General features: G+C 37.9%; 1 protein-coding gene and 3 non-coding genes across 4 annotated transcripts in view; all 4 read right to left on the bottom strand.

Annotated features, from left to right (window-relative positions):
* Positions 1-12,821: 12,821 nt before the first annotated feature.
* Positions 12,822-24,207, bottom strand: part of msrb1b (methionine sulfoxide reductase B1b) — a 66,236-nt gene continuing 54,850 nt past the window's right edge. The window contains exons 2-4 of the mRNA XM_072456156.1: positions 15,192-15,334; positions 14,994-15,111; positions 12,822-13,063 (exon numbers count right to left, since the gene is read on the bottom strand). Of these exons, the coding sequence (XP_072312257.1) occupies positions 13,050-13,063; positions 14,994-15,111; positions 15,192-15,334 (275 nt within the window). The 3' untranslated portion in view covers positions 12,822-13,049. The remainder of the gene's footprint in view (positions 13,064-14,993; positions 15,112-15,191; positions 15,335-24,207) is intronic.
* trnai-uau (transfer RNA isoleucine (anticodon UAU)) lies at positions 16,088-16,181 on the bottom strand. Its single transcript has 2 exons — positions 16,144-16,181; positions 16,088-16,123 (listed from the first exon to the last, which is right to left on the bottom strand). It is a non-coding gene; the product is annotated as a tRNA-Ile (tRNA).
* Positions 19,341-19,434, bottom strand: trnai-uau (transfer RNA isoleucine (anticodon UAU)). Its single transcript has 2 exons — positions 19,397-19,434; positions 19,341-19,376 (listed from the first exon to the last, which is right to left on the bottom strand). It is a non-coding gene; the product is annotated as a tRNA-Ile (tRNA).
* On the bottom strand, positions 22,594-22,687 carry trnai-uau (transfer RNA isoleucine (anticodon UAU)). Its single transcript has 2 exons — positions 22,650-22,687; positions 22,594-22,629 (listed from the first exon to the last, which is right to left on the bottom strand). It is a non-coding gene; the product is annotated as a tRNA-Ile (tRNA).

Raw genomic sequence — 24,207 nt, 5'->3', positions numbered from 1 at the left:
AAACCTGACTCGTACCTGGCTTGGATGAGCTTCCACCCGCTTGTTTCCTTGGAAATCTGGTTCCTTTGACATGATAATATTCCATGTCTGTGTAATCCCTCAATATATAATATGATCGATCTCCCTGGAATACATTTTGAAGTGTGGTTCTAACTCTTCTATTTCTTCGGAATCATGCAGGTGAGGTGACATGCCACCTCCAGAAAGTTACACACACGTTTTTGCATGCATGGAACACTTGTCCCTGTGTGACACTTTATGGATTAGATTAGTTCTGTAAAAACAATTTAACTGCCGTTTTACTTCATTTTTTCCATAGTTTTGACAATGAGCTCTGGACCAAACCATCCCAGCTGCCTTAAATTACTCCAAATCTCGAGCCTGACAAACAAACGCCAGCGGCCCTGCAGTGACAGTAGTGCGTAGCGTGAGCGTGTGGTGCTTCTCCTCCTGTTGTGTGTTGTGTGAAAGTCGGCTGTGGGGCCTTAAGTGCAGGGCAGAGCGGTGCGGTGAGCTGGGTAAGTATAGGGCACGCTGCACTCTACATTAGCACAGGGGTGTGGCTACGATCTACGGCTCACTCAAACAGGCTGCAGCAGGGACACAGGCACGCAAAGACCGACAAGCCTGCGCAGGAGTGACAGCGTGTGTGGGACGTCCCGTGAGACAAAGTGACAAACACGCAAAGGCCGGAGAATTCTTGTTTATTTAGACATTTTACATTTAAATATGGAGTTGTGGGGGCTCTGCGTTTGAGTTAGTCTTAATGCTTTATGCTCCAAACATCTCTTTCATAAATGATACATAAAAGGGAATTATATTTGATGAAGCATAACATTCTACTTTGAGGGATGGCCAATAAATCAAAGTTTAAATATTAATATTAAAGGCACTGTACCATTCACAGTCCTATGTCCAAAACATGGACAACAAATTCATTTTAAACTGTTTGCAGGAGTCATGAGGTATTCCTCACTTTATCAAATATTCCTGGCTTCCTAAATTTTCGCAACTTTCAGAAGCTCGATCAATCTTGCCGTCATGGTAACGCTAACAATAACTAGCATGCTAACACTTTCAGAGAATAAGAAGATGCAAAGCGCATTCATAACGCAGTACATAACATATTTGCACTAGAACAAAATCAATTGTGCTGAACAACGTCAAATTTGGTAAAAACTCTTAGTAATAATAAACTGGTTATTTTTGAGATTCAAATTATTTGGACGATTACTTAGCGTGCAAAAATAGAGCTACAATCCAGCATTTTCTATTCAAGATCAGAGGTTTCCTGTTTGTTTGTAGTCAAAAAGAGTTTCAAGACCTTTAAAAGAACAAGCAGATAAAAATGTGACTGAAAAAAGCAGAGGATTCTATACAGAATATGCATCGACAGTTATTTTATGCATAGACAGACCAAGACCAAGACCAAGCTGGTAGATTTACACAGACAATCTCTCTGTCTGTCTCCTTGGTTTTATTTACAGATTTTCTTTCATACAAAGCTTTCTTTCAAGCCTTTCAGTTGATTGACGGCAGTAAAATAAAAAATACACAATCAAGAAGTTAATTATGCCTCTGTTCTGGGCAAACAATCTGGTTTTTCTCTAAAGCAAATGTTTGGAGTCTGGTTTAGTTGGTGGCCTAAAGGGATTGTGGGTATATGAGCTGCTAATCCATGTTGACAGTGTGTCGCAGAGTACAGTAGCATGCAGCAGAAGCAGATAAGGGTTCAGGTGTTCAGGAGATCCAGACTCGACAACACAAGCCCCAATCAGCTTATCTCTTCTCCTGATGGAAGAGACAGGGAGGAACATTTGTTACAGCGTGACTTCCTGTTACGGCTGTCTGAAATATGACTCCAACCACTCACACATCTTCAGTTCATCGTCCTCGGAATGTGCATTTTTTGTTCTTACTCTTGCAGATTGAAAAATTTATTTGGAAAAGCAATTGCCTTTCTTGTCAGATTAGAGATGATCCTCTGTGAGAGAGTGTGCGGCTGGTGTAGAAGTTTGTACATTTACATCCTTTTCATTCCCCAAATGCCCGTCAATATTCCACTCAGATTTGATTTCAGTTTCCATTTTGCCGTATAAAGTTGTTGCTTAGATTATGCAGAGCTAGCTTGTTGGCTAACGGCAGGGGGAGATAAAGGACACTTCCCCACTTCCGCACCATTTGAATTTCTAAACACACTAACAAGCTAATCAGTTCAACTGTGTATGGCCACAAAGTATACTCTGAATCAGTGGTAAATATGAGCATAGCCTGGAGTGTTCTTGTTGTTGGTCTATTTTCTACTACCGCATTCAAATATATATTAATCAGAGTTGAAGATGTTTATAGTTGATATTAAAATGTAGCAGTGCTTTAACACTTTGAGCTCTTAGAGGAGGAGATTTCATTACCCAGTTTTGCCACTCACAGTCAAAATCAAAAATTTCAGAGATTCATGTCAGTCACATGGTAGTTTTATGTGTAAACTGGTATTAGCCAGCAGCTACCTGAAGCAAAGTGCTCACATACTGTCTAAAGTGATTTATTTCAGTCCACTGGTCCTGATGACACTAATTATTTTCTGGATTCAAACTTGATATTTGGGGAAGTAATCTTTTCTTTTGAGACTTGTTACAACTCAAGCAAACGGCATAGCAGCTTCTGTCCTCAAGATTTCAGTATCATCTATGTGTGTCACATCACTTTGGACCCACAAATATCAAATGATAGGGCCCCTAAGACTCTGGGACCCAAGACAACATACTCCTCTGCCCCCCTTTATCACCTGCATTGGTTGCAAGGTGTAAATGGTACAATTGTCGACAAGAAATGATAAAAAGGAGGAACTGAATTCAGCATACAACAAAAGTGCTGATACAATATTTGTATTCATGTGGTATAATTCAGTAGAACTGAATCAATCAATGTTTTAGTGTTATCACTCGTCCATTTATCAGGCTTTATACTTTTCTTATCTGTACGTTCACGTCTGATTATAGGCTATTTGTTTCCTTAAGATTGGCCATAAAAAGGTGGGTTAGAGGCGACTTCAGGTAAGTGATCAACAATTAAAAAACAGCTGATAAAGGCCGCTAAAGGTTCATGCAGGTCACCACTTTCTGCTTTGCACTGCCATGACCCTCTGTAATTCTCCTTCTCTGCATTTGATCCAAGAATGTGGACTTCACGCTACAGTTGCATTACGATTTAGTGTTTAGCCTTAGAGGAGTCCTAAAACCATGCAATTCCATGATCTACAGCCGTGAGCTCATTCATGCAATAACCTATGATCAGCCAGGTCAATGCCAGCTACAAAGAGGCATAAACCGTGCCATTTCAACAGTGCAATTGACTACAATGTTAATATGCACAATTCAGGAACAAAGACCCAAAGTAAAATGTAGAATTAGAAATTAGACTGAACAGAAATGTGCAATTCAGACACATGATTGTTCAAAGTTTTAAATTTGTATGCTAGCCAATTAAAGGAGCTGCATTTTTACTTTTTAGATATATAATGATGTCAAATTTGTCTTGACCCAGTATAGATATATTGTATAAGATGCACTTCAAAATGAGCATAAAGTGTCTTATTGTCTAAAATCCAGGAAATGCGCTGTTAGCGTGCTAGTTCCGCTCTGGCCTCTTATGGTGCGTTCAGGCCACGGCGTCCAGGTGTTTTGTTTACATGTAAAGTCTATGTTATGCCGCGGCAGGAAAAAATTTAACTTTTGGTGAAATTGGCGGTGCACAACCATCAGGAGCTTCTTCCAGAGCAGCCGAATAGCAGTCACTGCACAAAGCACAGGCGTCCAACTGGAGGCGATTGGTGCAGTTTTGGTGCCACAGTCTGAACTTAAGTTTTGATACGCAGATATGAACTCTTTGTGGAAGAATTATGTTGCTTGAAATGACAAATCCATTTGAACTGCTGTAAACCGTTTAAAATAATTTCTGTTTTTCAAGTTTTCATGTTTCAGGAACAGTGCCTTTACCATTTTTGAATAAGCAAACATTTCATACTTAAGACCTCATTGTCGATCCAATGATTCATTCATTTTACATAGATGTTATTGCTTTTAACTGTTAAGAATAAAGTGGTTAGAGCATTTAGCATTATAAATTCTCAGACATAGGACATTGCCCATTCCTCACAACTAAACATGCAATCAAAGGATTTTACTTTTCAAAACGTACATAATTAAACTAAGACCACAATTTGTATTTGTCTATATTTTTGAGTAAACATTTGGTTTGTACATGGCCCATTTTGGGATAAAGTAACTCTTTCATTTAAACTGTAGCATCAGTGAAGTGTGTACAACAAGATTGAGAGATGAAGAGAAGAATCCATTTGCGGGCTCAGACCACACAACTATACCTCAGTGACAGCAGAAGACTAAACAAACATGGCCATAACCACTCTCTCTCTCTCTCCCTCACACACAGAGTTCTAAGGAGAAGTCATTGTTGGACAAGACTGGGGTTTACAGTATGTTTACCAGCAGCAGCTCAACTGCCAGAAAGAATTCCACATGAAAAAATGAAGAGAAAAATGAAAAGATAATGGAGAATATACTTTTGAACATTTTAGTAGACTTGTGTTTTTGACCACTCAAATATAAAGGTGAGGCTTGTAGGTTCTTGATATAGGTTATTGTGCTGTTTGCCCATTCATTGTAGCTATATTCATTGCTTATACTTTGAAATACTCTAACAAGAAATTGTGTTTTGCATTGAATTGTTATTTTCTGTTGCTGCCCCGGGGGTGTCAATCTGCATCAACAGGCCTCTTCAACCTCCACCAATCACGTAAACATGTTTGTACATTTCTATGTGGTGTGTAAAGTGTGTGGGGGGTCTTGCACAAACAGCAGTAAACTATGCACTTCAGGATTCAAACTCCCAACTTTGTAGGATACTGCCTGGTTCCGGTTGTATGACTTTTTTTCCTCAAAAGCAAAATAACTATACAGACTATACAGCTGTTTTCAACTTGCCCAGAGAAAGAGCGCATTGTTCACTTGTTGGTGCACATTATATTTTACACATTTCAGATCAGAATCAGAAAAGGTTTATTGCCATTGTCAATGAACAAAATTCACAAACAGGAACTAGTCTTGGTGATTTGATGCAACACACAACAATAAAACAATGAATAAGTCACAACAAAGATTTAAAAATAAAATACGAGTAAAAATAAAGATTAAAAATAGGTTTAAAGGCGCAATGGACGATTTTTCGGCAATTTGAGAACTTAGGCGGAAGTGCGCATGCGCGGACTGATACAACACACACGTGCGTTTGTTTATTAGCGCGACGGATCGCATCGCACGTCTCGTCTCCCGTAGATTTCCGTCTTCTTCTGGGTCAGCTCGAACAGTCTTTCTCCGTCTTCATTTTGTCCCGTACACTGAGGGAACTATATTATGATAGATCAATGCGCTTAGACACGTGAAACGTGCTGCTCATGGGGACGAGCCACACGCGGCTGCAGGTGAGCAGTAGGTGTGTTTTATGATTGATACGTGGCAGGACTAATCGGCAGTCCACGCCACAAGGAAATGAGACTCAGATTTGGGCCAAAAAAATCTTCCATTCAACCTTTAACAGGTACACAAATGTATGTAATATTTTAGTGTTGAGAATTTATTATGTATTATGTATTTCTCTAGTTTTAAATTTAAATGAATGGAATTCCATTTGAAGTAGACATTTCAACACATGCAGAATTGCGAGTTATAGAAGTGTGACAAACAGAATAAGGTGAATAGGACGATAACTTGCGTATGCTGCTGTAGCACCCTTCAGTAGAAAATAATTGTTGAGGGTTTGGTCCTGCTTTAGTCCTGGTCAAGTCTAGTAAGTTTAATTCCAAATACGTTGCCAATTTTTTTAAGCCGTGGCATGGGTGCTAGTGTGAACATACCTTCCCTCCATCAAAAAATAAAATGAAAAAAGGGTGGATTTCAGATTTTCTAGAAAGTGATGATGTTAAACGCCCAGATGGGAGCAAGAGCCAGAGTTTCCTATTGGTTGATTTCATAAACAGTATCTAGAAGGAAATTCACCTATGTTAACATGGTTGCTGTAATCGTCATTTGTCCAGGAGTGATCAATCATAGAAAATGTTTGAATCTATCATCTGTCAGAGTATCCAGGGTATCAAGATGAAACTCCTCCCTGACTCCTTCAGATGGAAGTTGAAATGTCTACTTTTAAAACTAAATATTGAACCTGATTATTAGTTAATGACCAGACCCTACAACTCACTATATCTGCATTTCCCCAAATAATACTGGCCTGTTGTGAAGTTGTCTGGAAATGCAGCTATATCCCCAGCAGCGTATTCTTCACGCTAAAAGGTTCTAAAAGTGCTTTGCTGACAACACTCTGTGACATATAATTCCAGTGGTGACATTTCCTCCACAGCTCATTGAGGGACATTTACAGACACCATCCATCAGACGAGTCCCTGATCGTCCCTAACAGGAGCCCGGTGGAGACCAGAGGTGTCGATAACTGGGACCGTGCGGTGACTTATTGGAGATTAGCTCAATAGACTCGAGGAGACAGTGGGATGTGATATGATGAGGTGCGGAGTGGACAAGGGACAAGAGGGGCACGTGTTACTGGAGCATAGGACAGGAGACGCCATTACAAGATGGATGAGGGAAGATAAGTACATCATCTAACACAGGCCATGACGAAGACTACGATGAACTGCTATTGAACCTATTGAAGTAAAAGTGAATTTTAATTGGTGATCCATGCAGTATATATCTAAATACCCCATGTACAATAACTATTTGGCAGATAGAGAGTTAAGCTAAACTTGATTGTACCTGTAAGTAAATCTGCCCTTTGCATTTGACCCATTCGTCATGTCCTCAGGAGCACTGAGGGGCACTATGTACGTTTTTAAGAGGGGAGTCTGACACCTCCGAATCTAATATCTGTTTTCGCTGGAATCTACCTCAAAATGGCATAAAACATATGTATTTTGGCAAGAATAACACCTGTTTTTTATTAGCTTTTAACATTTGAGGCAAAGCAACTTGGCCTGGTGGTGTCATGTGTTTCTCCATGGAGATAAAGAGAGTTGAAGGGCCAATTCAAGAAAATGTCAAAAAAAAAAAAAAATAAAAAAAAAAATCTTGATTGGTAGTTTTAATAGGATTCAGCAAGATTGCGAGATAGGAACCAAATGACTAATTCCAGCCTCCAGAGGGCACCATGCTAAAGTATATTAGTTTTAGTGGAGGCTTTATCATAGTGCAATGGGAATAGTATTATTATTATTATCTTTGCAACATAGTGCGTATTGTAACTAAATGATCTATACTGAATCAATGTGAGAATGATCCCTCAAGCGTCAGCGAGCTGTCATTAACTTGTGAAATGAAGCTGAAGCTACAGCCAAAACATAGGATCATCTTTCCATATCAATCGTCCGTCCAATCGAGCGTACACCCTTTTTTTACAATTATCTCATGTCAGACGAAAACCAAGATCCCCAGTGGCACCTCTCACCCCGACCCGGTCCCTAACGTGTCATAATTGTGCGTCACCGCTTCACATTGGGTACCCAGAGCAATTATCGCCGCGGCAACGGATGTGACCTCATAGGAACAATGCTCAACTCTGTTTTAACAAAACAACACAGAAGAATATGATTACATTGCATCACTCATTCCTGTGCTAAACTGCAAGTCCTGACAAGACAGGGTGCATTCTGGGAAGTGAAGTGACAGATGCCATTGTATTCATTCAAAACTATAGTATTATGGGATGCAGTGAGTATAAGAAGAAGCTGTTATTGCGTTTTTTTTGGCAGTAGCTTGGAATAATAATCCAAAAAGCCGGTCACAGTGTCACGCACCTGTTTGAAAGGCTCCAGGGCACGGCTGAGTGATGGGGTGATTTGAAGCAAACATCTTATCTGATCTGGAGGCCAAAAGTATAAATCAAAATGTTGTCTTTGCCAAATACCACAGACAGGTAAATATATTCATGTTTAGCAACTGTGAATAAACTGTCAAATGTTTTTCTAGTGCAGTGTCCAACTTAAATAACAATGATTACTGGTCAAATAGAAAAAACATCAGTTGTTTGTGCAATTTGGCAAAAGTAAAGGTGAGCAGTTAGATTGTGATGCATGTGTTTGGATGAAAATTGGAAAAAGTACAATTTATAGACAATCGACAAAGACTGTGGGCTGTCAGTGAGGCGGAGAACATAGGAGGTGACTTAAATCTGGGGGACCTCACTTTTTTTGTAAATGAGTAAATTCTGTGTTTTCCACCAAAGAGTATCATGTAAAAGCAGCACTTTGTGACAAAAATGAAAAATAATAAAAATTTAGATTTTTCGTCATCCTACAAGTGAGAGCTGGAATCAGGTGGTCCACCGCCGTTTCATTTTGCCATCTGACAAAAGCTGTTTTAAAGCTGTGCACATGTCTGAAAATAAATGCAAGTTCCTTTTAACAATGTGCCAATGTGTTTGTGAGAGCTGGGGACATATTACACAGAAAAAACTTCTTCCAGTTTTGCAGCGTGAAAATCAGAGACCGCCCAATGAAAGTGGTTCAAGAAGGTATGTTTTTAATGATAAACAACAAACTTCCCCTCTATCCTGCTTCAAGCACAAAGTAGGTATGGCAAAGTAGATATATCTAGAGCACAATTCATACACAAAGCAATTCAAAGTGCTTCACACAACAGGAAAAATGCATTAAAATCATGGAGACATGACAGAAATCCCAAAACAATTCAAGACATAAAAGAGAAGAGTGCAAAGAAAATCCTTTCAGTCGCAAATTCCCCATGTTTAGTCCTGACTCTGGCACCAGCAGGAGGCTGGTCCATGTTTAGTCCTGACTCTGGGCACCTGCAGGAGGCCGGTCCCTGAGGTCCTCAGAGTCTGAGATGGTTCATATGGCACTAACATGTCCGAGATGTACTTTGGTGCTAGGCCATGGAGAGACTTGTACACGAGCAGAGCTGCTTTAAAGTCTCTTCTCTGAGCCACAGGAGCCAGTGCAGAGACCTGAGAACAGGACTAATGTGATGGTACTTCCTGGTTCTAGTCAGGACCTGAACAGCAGCGTTCTGGATGTACTGCAGCTGTTTTACAGCTCGTTTGGAGAGGCCAGTGAGCAGGCCGTTACAGTAGTCTAATCTACTGTAGTCTCTCCAAGTCTGGTTTAGACTATTTTGGTTAATTTTGGCAATGTTTTCAGAAGGTAAAAAGCTGTTATTGATTCGACATGGCTGTTAAACCGGAGTTCATTACCCCCAGATTTCTTATTGGAATAATTTTTTGCCCAAAGGCTATATCAGATAGAAAAGGTAAGCATGAAACGGGGGACGAGAGAGAAGGGAGCATATGCAGTAAATTGTAAGAGTCTGGCTTCAAACTCACGACACTGCAGCCAGCACTTGGAGCCTGGCATATGTGTGCTGTGCCTTAACCACTCGACCACCGGGCAGCACTTTCCTCAGGTATCTAACTTGGTGTTGGATACCTGAGGGTAAAGCAGTCAGCTCATTTGGCTGTTGCGAAACAAGACCTTTTTTAAACTTGCAGTGATTTTGACAGACTATTTACCCCACGGCAAAGATATCACACTTACCGTATTTTCTGGACTATAAGTCGCACCTTTTTTCATAGTTTTGGCCGGGGTGCGACTTATACTTATATTTATACTTATACTCCGGAACGACTTATATTATTTTTTAATTTTCACACTTGCAACCGCATTTCATACTCCAGTGCAACTTATATATGTTTTTTTCTTCTCTATTATGCATTTTTTGGCTGGTGCGACTTATAGTCCGGAAAATACGGTATATTATTCCAGCATTTTCTACCAGGATATCTGCGCTTTCATCAGTGATAAGACGAACAGGCCTATTTTGAAAATGTATTTAGTTACATAATCTTGAATACCTGCATTAATGTGTATTTTTTAACACATTCTGTCACATGGCCCAATCAGAGTGCTATATTCTGAGCACTTTGATAACTGTCACAGTCAGTTACATTACAATATAGTGTAAAAATGCTAAAGGATTAAAATAACTTTATATGTGTTGGACTGTTTGGAAAAAAATGCACCACGAGAACTGCAGGGTTTTTTCCCTCTTCTTTTTAGTAATAATGTTGTGCAGTTTGAAGCCTGAATTGCATGATCAACTACCGCGATTTATGCCTTTGATTTAATGGAGCTGGGCTATATATTTAAATTTACATAATATCCTGAATGTTGCTATGAAAATATGCTAAATTTGTATATAAAGTTAATAATTTATAGTAACAAAACTGCAAATTTTGAGCTAATTAAAAAAAAAAAAAAAGAAAACAAATACTATGTTGTTAGCTTTCAAATAAAGGTATAAGGTCTCAGGATAACCCCAAAAAATTCTCAAGATCTCAATTTTTGTCAGTATCGTCCACACCAAATTCTGAATACTGACAAATGCAAGAGAAACTATATGCAGATACTTAAAATGACAATTCAACCCAGTACACTTCAGAGCCACTCAACAAAGACATTTACAGTTCCATTCAATTCATCCCGCTCTCTTCTCTCATTCACCTGCATCTCTGCGCTAAAAGGCGGGGGTCCACAGAGGTAACCACGCCTCCGACATATTCTGAACCGAACTGTTAGAAGATACAACTGTCCCCGGGATAACCTCAACACGCTCTTTCATCACTGTACACGTTATACCCCCCAACATCCCCCTCTCCACCTGGTCCTTCAAATGTCTCCAGGCCTGGGTTAATGCACTGCAGGCAGCACAGCGACCCTTCCTTTTTGGACCTTTTTGGATTTGGATTTTTGGATTTCCCCTTGAAACCCAAAGTTTACAGAAGACTATGTACAAGTAAATGAGAGCTGATGTGTCTTGTAAATGCCACGAGCAAGAATTTTTGTGTGAACCACGGCACTGTTAGAACCGGTTGGCGTGTTTGTAGTCCAGACAGTGTATTTGTGCCAAGACACTCCTTTGTGGATTGATATTTTTACAATGCGGAGTTGATGGTAACTGTCAGATAAAGGAAATTAATTACAAGTTAAAATAAATTGGTCTGTGTTTCGATATTTGAGCAAACAATATAACCTTTGTACATCTATGACCTCACTCACTGAAGTATCTCATGACAGGTTTTTATGATTTTCTCATTTTTACTTTATTGGGTGCATTTATATACAGTTTATACATATCAATGATAGTTTTACACCAATTGAGTAGGTATTAGTTGACGCCACGTTTTGGATGGACTGAGTCATATATATGTATATTTTATATAATTATATATATATATATATATATATATATATATGTGTGTGTATGTATATATATCAATATGTATTTGTCTTTTTATGTAAGCGTGTGTTTAGTTTAAACTGCGCAGCAATAAGTCCTAAATTAGTCCTGTTTGAGGCCTGGTATTGTCCTATAGTTCTGGAGATGAAGAGAAAAAACTACTGTTGACTCAGTTTAATTATATAATTGTCAACCCAACAATGAAATATAGTTCATTTGGGAGTTCAGAATACTTTTGATCCCACTATTACAGACTGACTGCAGAAATGTCCTATTCGCATTGGCCAACTTTATCAGCATAAAACAGTGGGTTGTGGGTTTACTTCCTCGTCTCGGCTGTTTGATGTCTCTTGATGTCTCTTTCTCCTTCGGTTGCTGTAATATTTAGATTTTTTTCATGTACATTACATATTTTTTAGCTTTATTCTTTATTTATTTGAGGGACTGGGAGTGATCATGTTACTCAAAAGGTTGTAAGGTAAGATAAAGTTATTAAACATACAAGTATATTTTCCCCTGACATTGTAGTCAGTGAAGTCTTCTCATGTTAAATGCTTGGACCTGGTGTAGGGCTCCCTCTACTGGGCAAAATCACACTCACGCATAAGACAAAGAGCACGCAACAGACCTACAGAAATAAAGTTTATTTGAAGCATAGTCATAGCCCCTGTTTAGTGTGTTTAACAGAATATGTCAATGCATGAATAACCAATAATACGCATTGTAAAGTGGGTATTTTTTATGCAAGAGTGTAAGTAATCACAAAATAAAATCATTGCATAGGTCATAAGAAATAATAGAACACTTTCATGTGAAAAAGAGACGGAGAAAACTGAATTAGAAATGGAAGAAAAGTGTAAACTTATGAAAGATACAAAGAATGTTTTGAATTAGTATTATTTATTGCTAAATCATAGTTTGTTGATTTATTTATTTTATAATGGATGAATGACATTTGCATTTCATTTTATAGCAGGCTAACAATAATTCTGACAATCTTTTAATATTGAGGGAACTAGATATTTTAAAATACTGGGTTTCCTCTTATAGTAAAAGTATGACATTCAAAAATCGACTTAAGTAAAAGTACAATTTTTTACTTTTAAAGTGAAAATGGTAGTGATCTTTTTTCCAGAAACAACTCAATCAATTTCCTACTTTTTATAGCTGTCTTTATTAGTACATATTTTTGGGGGTTGGGACATTATCTCAGACTATTAAAAAATGACAGTAGAGAATATCACTTTTACTTTACGACCTGATAAAATGTAGTGAAATGAAAGTAAAAAAAAGTATCACCTGTGAAAAGTACAGATATCCTGAAGTACAATATTTTTACTTTTTTCCACTACTGCTTAGTACTTTAGGAGTGTTTCTAGATTTCCAGACTAACACGCTGCTATGGAGTCAAATACCGATGATGATGATGATGATGATGATGATAGTAGTAGTAATAGCAGTACTTCCAAATCTAATAATAATTTACTGACTTCCCCAAAAACAACGTGCATCAATAAAAATGGAATGTAAAGGTCCAAGATAAAATAATACAGTGTAGTCCTTTCTCAGGGGTCACGGTGGGGTCAGACTCCTCAGCTGACAGGATGTCCTGCTCAGGCCTTTATCCTGCCCACATCACTCCCTGACCCACGAGTCCTCTGGTCCAGGACAAGCAGCAGAATTCAAAGTGTGAAAGGGCCATCTCACTCCTTACCGCTTGTTCCCTTTGGAAACACACACATATTAATGTAACCATTGTTACATATCATGCAAATATTGTCAAGAACTCTATATATTTGTTTAATTTCAGTCATCTTGGCTGTATTTATTTAATATGAATTTCTGTTACTCATCCCATTCTATCTGATGTCTGATATTCCAAATGTACTCAAATACAAGTACAAGTCCTGCAGTAAAATTTGTAGTTAAAGGTGGTATGGATTCAGCAAATTTTGTATCATATTTCCTCGTGGCGTGGATAAATCATTTGTCCTGCCACGTATCAATCATAAAACGCACCTACCACTCACCTGCAGCCGCGTGCAGTTCCTCCTCACGTTTCCGCGTGCCTAAGCGCATGGATCTATCATAATATAGTTCCCTCAGTGTACGGGGCAAAATGAAGACGAGAAAGACAGTTTGCGCTGACGCAGAAGTGGACAGAAATCTACGAGAGACGAGAGATGCGATGCGCTCCGTTGCGCTAATAAACAAACGCACGTGTGTGTTGTATCAGTCCGCACGGGGGAGTGCGCATGCGCACTTCCGCCTGCGTTCTCAAATCGCCGAAAAATCGTCCATACCGCCTTTAAGTAACAGTAGAAAGTATGCATGAAAAATACTACTCAAAGTGCAAGTGACTAGTTTTACACAATTTTAGAAAAAAAAACTTGATTTATTAAACAGCTGAATAAAGTTTTAAAATGTAGGCTGCATAATTCTCTGAGCTCTGGCCAATCAGAGCAGACGGTGTAATACTTTTATGTATGTTTTGTAGGTGCAGAAATGAGCAGAGACAACAACAATCCTACCGAGGTTTGGGGCGACTTGTACTTAAGGCTGGGCAATATGGTGATAAAAATGGATTTGTCTCATCTTTGTGACAATATTTGCTCAAACACAGTCTTTTTCCCACCCATTTCTCCAATTGTTTAGTCTCTGTCATGCTCCGAGTGAGTGACAGCTGGATTTAACCAACCACAGTGAACTTTCAGAAGACACAGCTGGTGCACAACACGCCACTGTAACAACATTTTGGGATAAGATAAGATAAGATAAGCCTTTATTTGTCCACACAATGTTGAAATGTCGGTGTTGCAACGCAATGGTATTAGGTACAGAAGTAAAAGAAAGCTCTTAATAGAAAAAGTCTTATAAACTAAACTCTTATAGACAAAACATCTCATATTCTTAATAAGGAATAGAAACATTATTTCAATAAATTGAGTTAGTACAATAAAATACTGATGGAATTGATTTTTGCTTAGCTAAATTGCCCATCCAGTACTGAACCAGAATTAAACTAGGACTAGACAAGTACCAACCAAATCTGAACCAATCAAAACAGGTCTAAATCAAAATGAACTGAACCAACTAGACTAAACCAAGACCAAACCAGGTCTAAACTAGTGCTAACCCAGTCATTTTTGTTTTTATTTTTATATTTAGAAGATGGGTTGTGGGCCAGATTAAACAGCTTGGAGGGCCTGATTTGGCCCCCGGGCCTTAAGTTGAACAGCCCTGGTGAATCATGATCAAATTGAAATTGTAATCCAGCTCCAAGAAAATTCTGGTATACATTTTTTGTCATATATCGCTCACCTCTACTTACTGTACTCCGATACTTTTAAATGTGGCTAATTACAATTACATGGCTTCAAATATACACAATTACAAGTGCAAGTTTAAAAATCTACTCAAAAAAGTATACTATCTAAACAAATCTATTCAATTACAGCAACGTGAGTATTTATAACTACAGTAGCTACTTTCAACCCTTGTAATATTACCGTAAGACTCATGCTTGTAAAGGTATTCTTAGAGAAGATTTTCAACAATATCACAAGAAATACCATTATGGGATGCTATCTGTACTATAAATGTTGATTGAATATACCTCTACACACACATGACAAAACAAATATATAAAATTACCTTTGTTGGGCACAAACTTGAGTGAGTGGCTGAATATTCAAAATCTCGACACTCCTTCTTGAGGGCCATCGTTTACAAACTCATGCCCCAGACCGTTACCACATTTGCCACATAAAACCTAAAACGATCAGGGACATAGTTTAGAAGAGACATGGTTGTTGTTCTTAAATGGAGGTTGTTGGAGGTGTTGAAAAGTACCTTGAACGCAGTGAGGCTCTCCATGTGTTTGGTGACGCTGTCCTCTCTGATGGTCTCGGTGAAGGCGGGCCATGGAGATGAGTGGGAGAACTTGGAGCGGCTGGAGAACAGAGGGTGGTTGCACTGGGAGCAGACGTACATACCTGGAAAAAATATACAGTGAAATGGTTTGTATACGTAAGAAGCTAGAGCAATTTAAGAAGATGCTCCAGGTGAGGCTCGAACTCACAATCTCAGCATCACTATCACTATAAAATCCCACAAAGTTTCAGGTTTGGAGGGAGTTATGTTGGAAGAATGTAACTCGCTCTTTTATAACCCAAAGTGTCAAAGTGCACATTATTCACGGGGAGGGGTGAATGTTGGAGGGATTGTGGTTGCTAAGAGGCTCACCATTGTCATGTGTTCTAGGACTGTTTTGTTGCACAAAAATATTGGACAGAAATTAACAATGCACTGCAGACTGTTTTTGACATCCCCATTGGTTTTAGAACTATACAAAAAACTATACAAAAAGGTCAACAGCACCAAAATGCCTTTTTCTAGAGATCTGACACTTTAATCAGTTATAGTCAACATGATAAACAGCAAGTACAGTGAATAGCATAAGTACATAATGAAGCATGTCTTCCTTAACAAATTGACAATATTCAGGCAAGACTAAAAAAGAGATGTTTTGTCTATGTTTGGGTTTCTATCTGTGTAAGTTCTGAGGCCCTGACAGTGTTTATGTGCACGTACATGTGACCAGACCACGTTGTTTTAGACTGAGTTTTAGTTGTAAGCCGAAGGAGTCATTGCTGACAATAACTTTTAAACATTTTATACTTGGGTACATTAATTTTACGTTCTGAACAACGCAATATTAGCTCTTGCAAACTTGACATTAAAGATTTTGCTCCAGGTGAGGCTCGAACTCACAACCTCGGCATCACTTTGCAGGTTACTGTCTTATAAGTACCGCGCGCTGACCGATTGCGCCACTGGAGCCTGTATTGACAATAGATCAGACATTTTCAACAATGTACAAATCAGAATCAGAAAGATTATTTGCATGATTGCAAGATGGTAATTTTGTTTTGACGAATGAAGTGTGGGAAAACATGTGTACTTCAAAATATATAAAATCCGACAAAGTTTCAGGTTTGGAGAGAGTCATAAAGAATGAAAAAAAAGTCACATACGGACCACACTTGGAAATGGACAAATTTGACATAAATGGGACCCATATCATGGACCTTGTGTGCCTGAAACTTTTTTTTTAATTATTGTTTGCCTTCCTAAATTTGCACTTGAATTTGAACCGATCCTTCTTTTTTTTTACGCCATTTTGTCTTGTCTTTTTTCTTGTCTTTTTTTTTTCTTCTTAATTTCTTTCTCAAAGGAAAAGGTTGATTGCCACTGTCGTTGAACCAAAACACATAATCTGGAACTATATCGGCTTCATCCACCAGCAGCAAGAGGTTAGAAAACTTGTACATTCTACCATTATTGCATTTAATTAAAGACACCAGCTGCACTTGTATATGTGACCAGACCACATTGTTTTAGGCTGAGTTAACGTGGATTAATTGTTAGCCGAAGGAGTCATTGATAACAATAACTTCAAAAAAAAATTATATTTGGGTACATTAATTTTACATGTTGCACAAAGCTATATTAGCTCTTGCAACCTTAATATTAAAGATGTTGCTTCAGGTGAGACTTGAACTCCCAACCTCGGCATCACTCAGCAGGTTACTGTCTTATAAGTACCACACGCTGACCGATTGTACCACTGGAACTTGGATCTTTAGGGAATTACCATACAAATCAGAATCATAAAAGATCGATTGAAAAGATGGTAATTTTGTTTTGACGGATGAAGAGTGGGAAAACATGTGTATTTCACAATATATAAAATCCCACAAAGTTTCAGGTTTGGAGGGAGTTATGTTGGAAGAATGTAACTCGCTCTTTTATAACCCAAAGTGTCAAAGTGCACATTATTCACGGGGAGGGGTGAATGTTGGAGGGATTGTGGTTGCTAAGAGGCTCACCATTGTCATGTGTTCTAGGACTGTTTTGTTGCACAAAAATATTGGACAGAAATTAACAATGCACTGCAAACTATTTTTGACATCCCCATTGGTTTTAGAACTATAGAAAAAACTATACAAAAAGGTCAACAGCACCAAAATGCCTTTTTCTAGAGATCTGACACTTTAATCAGTTATAGTCAACATGATAAACAGCAAGTACAGTGAATAGCATAAGTACATAATGAAGCATGTCTAACTTAACAAATTGACAATATTCAGGCAAGACTAAAAAAGAGATGTTTTGTCTATGTTTGGGTTTCTATCTGTGTAAGTTCTGAGGCCCTGACAGTGTTTATGTGCACGTACATGTGACCAGACCACGTTGTTTTAGACTAAGTTTTAGTTGTAAGCCGAAGGAGTCATTGCTGACAATAACTTTTAAACATTTTATACTTGGGTACATTAATTTTACGTTCTGAACAATGCAATATTAGCTCTTGCAAACTTGACATTAAAGATTTTGCTCCAGGTGAGGCTCGAACTCACAACCTCGCTGACCGATTGCGCCACTGGAGCCTGTATTGACAATAGATCAGACATTTTCAACAATGTACAAATCAGAATCAGAAAGATTATTTGCATGATTGCAAGATGGTAATTTTGTTTTGACGGATGAAGTGTGGGAAAACATGTGTACTTCAAAATATATAAAATCCGACAAAGTTTCAGGTTTGGAGAGAGTCATAAAGAATGAAAAAAAAGTCACATACGGACCACACTTGGAAATGGACAAATTTGACATAAATGGGACCCATATCATGGACCTTGTGTGCCTGAAACTTTTTTTTTAATTATTGTTTGCCTTCCTAAATTTGCACTTGAATTTGAACCGATCCTTCATTTTTTTTACGCCATTTTGTCTTGTCTTTTTTCTTGTCTTTTTTTTTTCTTCTTAATTTCTTTCTCAAAGGAAAAGGTTGATTGCCACTGTCGTTGAACCAAAACACATAATCTGGAACTATATCGGCTTCATCCACCAGCAGCAAGAGGTTAGAAAACTTGTACATTCTACCATTATTGCATTTAATTAAAGACACCAGCTGCACTTGTATATGTGACCAGACCACATTGTTTTAGGCTGAGTTAACGTGGTTTAATTGTTAGCCGAAGGAGTCATTGATAACAATAACTTCAAAAAAAAATTATATTTGGGTACATAAATTTTACATGTTGCACAAAGCTATATTAGCTCTTGCAACCTTAATATTAAAGATGTTGCTCCAGGTGAGGCTTGAACTCCCAACCTCGGCATCACTCAGCAGGTTACTGTCTTATAACTACCACGCGCTGACCGATTGTACCACTGGAGCTTGGATCTTTATGGAATTACCATACAAATCAGAATCATAAAAGATCGATTGCAAAGATGGTAATTTTGTTTTGACGGATGAAGAGTGGGAAAACATGTGTATTTCACAATATATAAAATCCCACAAAGTTTCAGGTTTGGAGGGAGTTATGTTGGAAGAATGTAACTCGCTCTTTTATAACCCAAAGTGTCAAAGTGCACATTATTCACGGGGAGGGGTGAATGTTGGAGGGATTGTGGTTGCTAAGAGGCTCACCATTGTCATGTGTTCTAGGACTGTTTTGTTGCACAAAAATATTGGACAGAAATTAACAATGCACTGCAGACTGTTTTTGACATCCCCATTGGTTTTAGAACTATACAAAAAACTATACAAAAAGGTCAACAGCACCAAAATGCCTTTTTCTAGAGATCTGACACTTTAATCAGTTATAGTCAACATGATAAACAGCAAGTACAGTGAATAGCATAAGTACATAATGAAGCATGTCTTCCTTAACAAATTGACAATATTCAGGCAAGACTAAAAAAGAGATGTTTTGTCTATGTTTGGGTTTCTATCTGTGTAAGTTCTGAGGCCCTGACAGTGTTTATGTGCACGTACATGTGACCAGACCACGTTGTTTTAGACTGAGTTTTAGTTGTAAGCCGAAGGAGTCATTGCTGACAATAACTTTTAAACATTTTATACTTGGGTACATTAATTTTACGTTCTGAACAACGCAATATTAGCTCTTGCAAACTTGACATTAAAGATTTTGCTCCAGGTGAGGCTCGAACTCACAACCTCGGCATCACTTTGCAGGTTACTGTCTTATAAGTACCGCGTGCTGACCGATTGCGCCACTGGAGCCTGTATTGACAATAGATCAGACATTTTCAACAATGTACAAATCAGAATCAGAAAGATTATTTGCATGATTGCAAGATGGTAATTTTGTTTTGACGAATGAAGTGTGGGAAAACATGTGTACTTCAAAATATATAAAATCCGACAAAGTTTCAGGTTTGGAGAGAGTCATAAAGAATGAAAAAAAAGTCACATACGGACCACACTTGGAAATGGACAAATTTGACATAAATGGGACCCATATCATGGACCTTGTGTGCCTGAAACTTTTTTTTTTATTATTGTTTGCCTTCCTAAATTTGCACTTGAATTTGAACCGATCCTTCTTTTTTTTTACGCCATTTTGTCTTGTCTTTTTTCTTGTCTTTTTTTTTTCTTCTTAATTTCTTTCTCAAAGGAAAAGGTTGATTGCCACTGTCGTTGAACCAAAACACATAATCTGGAACTATATCGGCTTCATCCACCAGCAGCAAGAGGTTAGAAAACTTGTACATTCTACCATTATTGCATTTAATTAAAGACACCAGCTGCACTTGTATATGTGACCAGACCACATTGTTTTAGGCTGAGTTAACGTGGATTAATTGTTAGCCGAAGGAGTCATTGATAACAATAACTTCAAAAAAAAATTATATTTGGGTACATTAATTTTACATGTTGCACAAAGCTATATTAGCTCTTGCAACCTTAATATTAAAGATGTTGCTTCAGGTGAGACTTGAACTCCCAACCTCGGCATCACTCAGCAGGTTACTGTCTTATAAGTACCACGCGCTGACCGATTGTACCACTGGAGCTTGGATCTTTATGGAATTACCATACAAATCAGAATCATAAAAGATCGATTGAAAAGATGGTAATTTTGTTTTGACGGATGAAGAGTGGGAAAACATGTGTATTTCACAATATATAAAATCCCACAAAGTTTCAGGTTTGGAGGGAGTTATGTTGGAAGAATGTAACTCGCTCTTTTATAACCCAAAGTGTCAAAGTGCACATTATTCACGGGGAGGGGTGAATGTTGGAGGGATTGTGGTTGCTAAGAGGCTCACCATTGTCATGTGTTCTAGGACTGTTTTGTTGCACAAAAATATTGGACAGAAATTAACAATGCACTGCAAACTGTTTTTGACATCCCCATTGGTTTTAGAACTATAGAAAAAACTATACAAAAAGGTCAACAGCACCAAAATGCCTTTTTCTAGAGATCTGACACTTTAATCAGTTATAGTCAACATGATAAACAGCAAGTACAGTGAATAGCATAAGTACATAATGAAGCATGTCTAACTTAACAAATTGACAATATTCAGGCAAGACTAAAAAAGAGATGTTTTGTCTATGTTTGGGTTTCTATCTGTGTAAGTTCTGAGGCCCTGACAGTGTTTATGTGCACGTACATGTGACCAGACCACGTTGTTTTAGACTAAGTTTTAGTTGTAAGCCGAAGGAGTCATTGCTGACAATAACTTTTAAACATTTTATACTTGGGTACATTAATTTTACGTTCTGAACAATGCAATATTAGCTCTTGCAAACTTGACATTAAAGATTTTGCTCCAGGTGAGGCTCGAACTCACAACCTCGCTGACCGATTGCGCCACTGGAGCCTGTATTGACAATAGATCAGACATTTTCAACAATGTACAAATCAGAATCAGAAAGATTATTTGCATGATTGCAAGATGGTAATTTTGTTTTGACGGATGAAGTGTGGGAAAACATGTGTACTTCAAAATATATAAAATCCGACAAAGTTTCAGGTTTGGAGAGAGTCATAAAGAATGAAAAAAAAGTCACATACGGACCACACTTGGAAATGGACAAATTTGACATAAATGGGACCCATATCATGGACCTTGTGTGCCTGAAACTTTTTTTTTAATTATTGTTTGCCTTCCTAAATTTGCACTTGAATTTGAACCGATCCTTCATTTTTTTTACGCCATTTTGTCTTGTCTTTTTTCTTGTCTTTTTTTTTTCTTCTTAATTTCTTTCTCAAAGGAAAAGGTTGATTGCCACTGTCGTTGAACCAAAACACATAATCTGGAACTATATCGGCTTCATCCACCAGCAGCAAGAGGTTAGAAAACTTGTACATTCTACCATTATTGCATTTAATTAAAGACACCAGCTGCACTTGTATATGTGACCAGACCACATTGTTTTAGGCTGAGTTAACGTGGTTTAATTGTTAGCCGAAGGAGTCATTGATAACAATAACTTCAAAAAAAAATTATATTTGGGTACATAAATTTTACATGTTGCACAAAGCTATATTAGCTCTTGCAACCTTAATATTAAAGATGTTGCTCCAGGTGAGGCTTGAACTCCCAACCTCGGCATCACTCAGCAGGTTACTGTCTTATAACTACCACGCGCTGACCGATTGTACCACTGGAGCTTGGATCTTTATGGAATTACCATACAAATCAGAATCATAAAAGATCGATTGCAAAGACGGTAATTTTGTTTTGACGGATGAAGAGTGGGAAAACATGTGTATTTCACAATATATAAAATCCCACAAAGTTTCAGGTTTGGAGGGAGTTATGTTGGAAGAATGTAACTCGCTCTTTTATAACCCAAAGTGTCAAAGTGCACATTATTCACGGGGAGGGGTGAATGTTGGAGGGATTGTGGTTGCTAAGAGGCTCACCATTGTCATGTGTTCTAGGACTGTTTTGTTGCACAAAAATATTGGACAGAAATTAACAATGCACTGCAAACTGTTTTTGACATCCCCATTGGTTTTAGAACTATACAAAAAACTATACAAAAAGGTCAACAGCACCAAAATGCCTTTTTCTAGAGATCTGACACTTTAATCAGTTATAGTCAACATGATAAACAGCAAGTACAGTGAATAGCATAAGTACATAATGAAGCATGTCTAACTTAACAAATTGACAATATTCAGGCAAGACTAAAAAAGAGATGTTTTGTCTATGTTTGGGTTTCTATCTGTGTAAGTTCTGAGGCCCTGACAGTGTTTATGTGCACGTACATGTGACCAGACCACGTTGTTTTAGACTGAGTTTTAGTTGTAAGCCGAAGGAGTCATTGCTGACAATAACTTTTAAACATTTTATACTTGGGTACATTAATTTTACGTTCTGAACAACGCAATATTAGCTCTTGCAAACTTGACATTAAAGATTTTGCTCCAGGTGAGGCTCGAACTTACAACCTCGGCATCACTTTGCAGGTTACTGTCTTATAAGTACCGCGTGCTGACCGATTGCGCCACTGGAGCCTGTATTGACAATAGATCAGACATTTTCAACAATGTACAAATCAGAATCAGAAAGATTATTTGCATGATTGCAAGATGGTAATTTTGTTTTGACGAATGAAGTGTGGGAAAACATGTGTACTTCAAAATATATAAAATCCGACAAAGTTTCAGGTTTGGAGAGAGTCATAAAGAATGAAAAAAAAGTCACATACGGACCACACTTGGAAATGGACAAATTTGACATAAATGGGACCCATATCATGGACCTTGTGTGCCTGAAACTTTTTTTTTAATTATTGTTTGCCTTCCTAAATTTGCACTTGAATTTGAACCGATCCTTCTTTTTTTTTACGCCATTTTGTCTTGTCTTTTTTCTTGTCTTTTTTTTTTCTTCTTAATTTCTTTCTCAAAGGAAAAGGTTGATTGCCACTGTCGTTGAACCAAAACACATAATCTGGAACTATATCGGCTTCATCCACCAGCAGCAAGAGGTTAGAAAACTTGTACATTCTACCATTATTGCATTTAATTAAAGACACCAGCTGCACTTGTATATGTGACCAGACCACATTGTTTTAGGCTGAGTTAACGTGGATTAATTGTTAGCCGAAGGAGTCATTGATAACAATAACTTCAAAAAAAAATTATATTTGGGTACATTAATTTTACATGTTGCACAAAGCTATATTAGCTCTTGCAACCTTAATATTAAAGATGTTGCTCCAGGTGAGACTTGAACTCCCAACCTCGGCATCACTCAGCAGGTTACTGTCTTATAAGTACCACGCGCTGACCGATTGTACCACTGGAGCTTGGATCTTTATGGAATTACCATACAAATCAGAATCATAAAAGATCGATTGAAAAGATGGTAATTTTGTTTTGACGGATGAAGAGTGGGAAAACATGTGTATTTCACAATATATAAAATCCCACAAAGTTTCAGGTTTGGAGGGAGTTATGTTGGAAGAATGTAACTCGCTCTTTTATAACCCAAAGTGTCAAAGTGCACATTATTCACGGGGAGGGGTGAATGTTGGAGGGATTGTGGTTGCTAAGAGGCTCACCATTGTCATGTGTTCTAGGACTGTTTTGTTGCACAAAAATATTGGACAGAAATTAACAATGCACTGCAGACTGTTTTTGACATCCCCATTGGTTTTAGAATTATACAAAAAACTATACAAAAAGGTCAACAGCACCAAAATGCCTTTTTCTAGAGATCTGACACTTTAATCAGTTATAGTCAACATGATAAACAGCAAGTACAGTGAATAGCATAAGTACATAATGAAGCATGTCTTCCTTAACAAATTGACAATATTCAGGCAAGACTAAAAAAGAGATGTTTTGTCTATGTTTGGGTTTCTATCTGTGTAAGTTCTGAGGCCCTGACAGTGTTTATGTGCACGTACATGTGACCAGACCACGTTGTTTTAGACTGAGTTTTAGTTGTAAGCCGAAGGAGTCATTGCTGACAATAACTTTTAAACATTTTATACTTGGGTACATTAATTTTACGTTCTGAACAACGCAAT

Source organism: Eucyclogobius newberryi, unplaced genomic scaffold (genome assembly GCF_026437365.1).
Source record: "Eucyclogobius newberryi isolate DKJ021-1_F unplaced genomic scaffold, fEucNew1.0.hap1 SCAF_20, whole genome shotgun sequence".
Lineage (NCBI taxonomy): Eukaryota > Metazoa > Chordata > Actinopteri > Gobiiformes > Gobiidae > Eucyclogobius > Eucyclogobius newberryi.
This window is presented reverse-complemented; position numbering and strand designations above follow the sequence as displayed.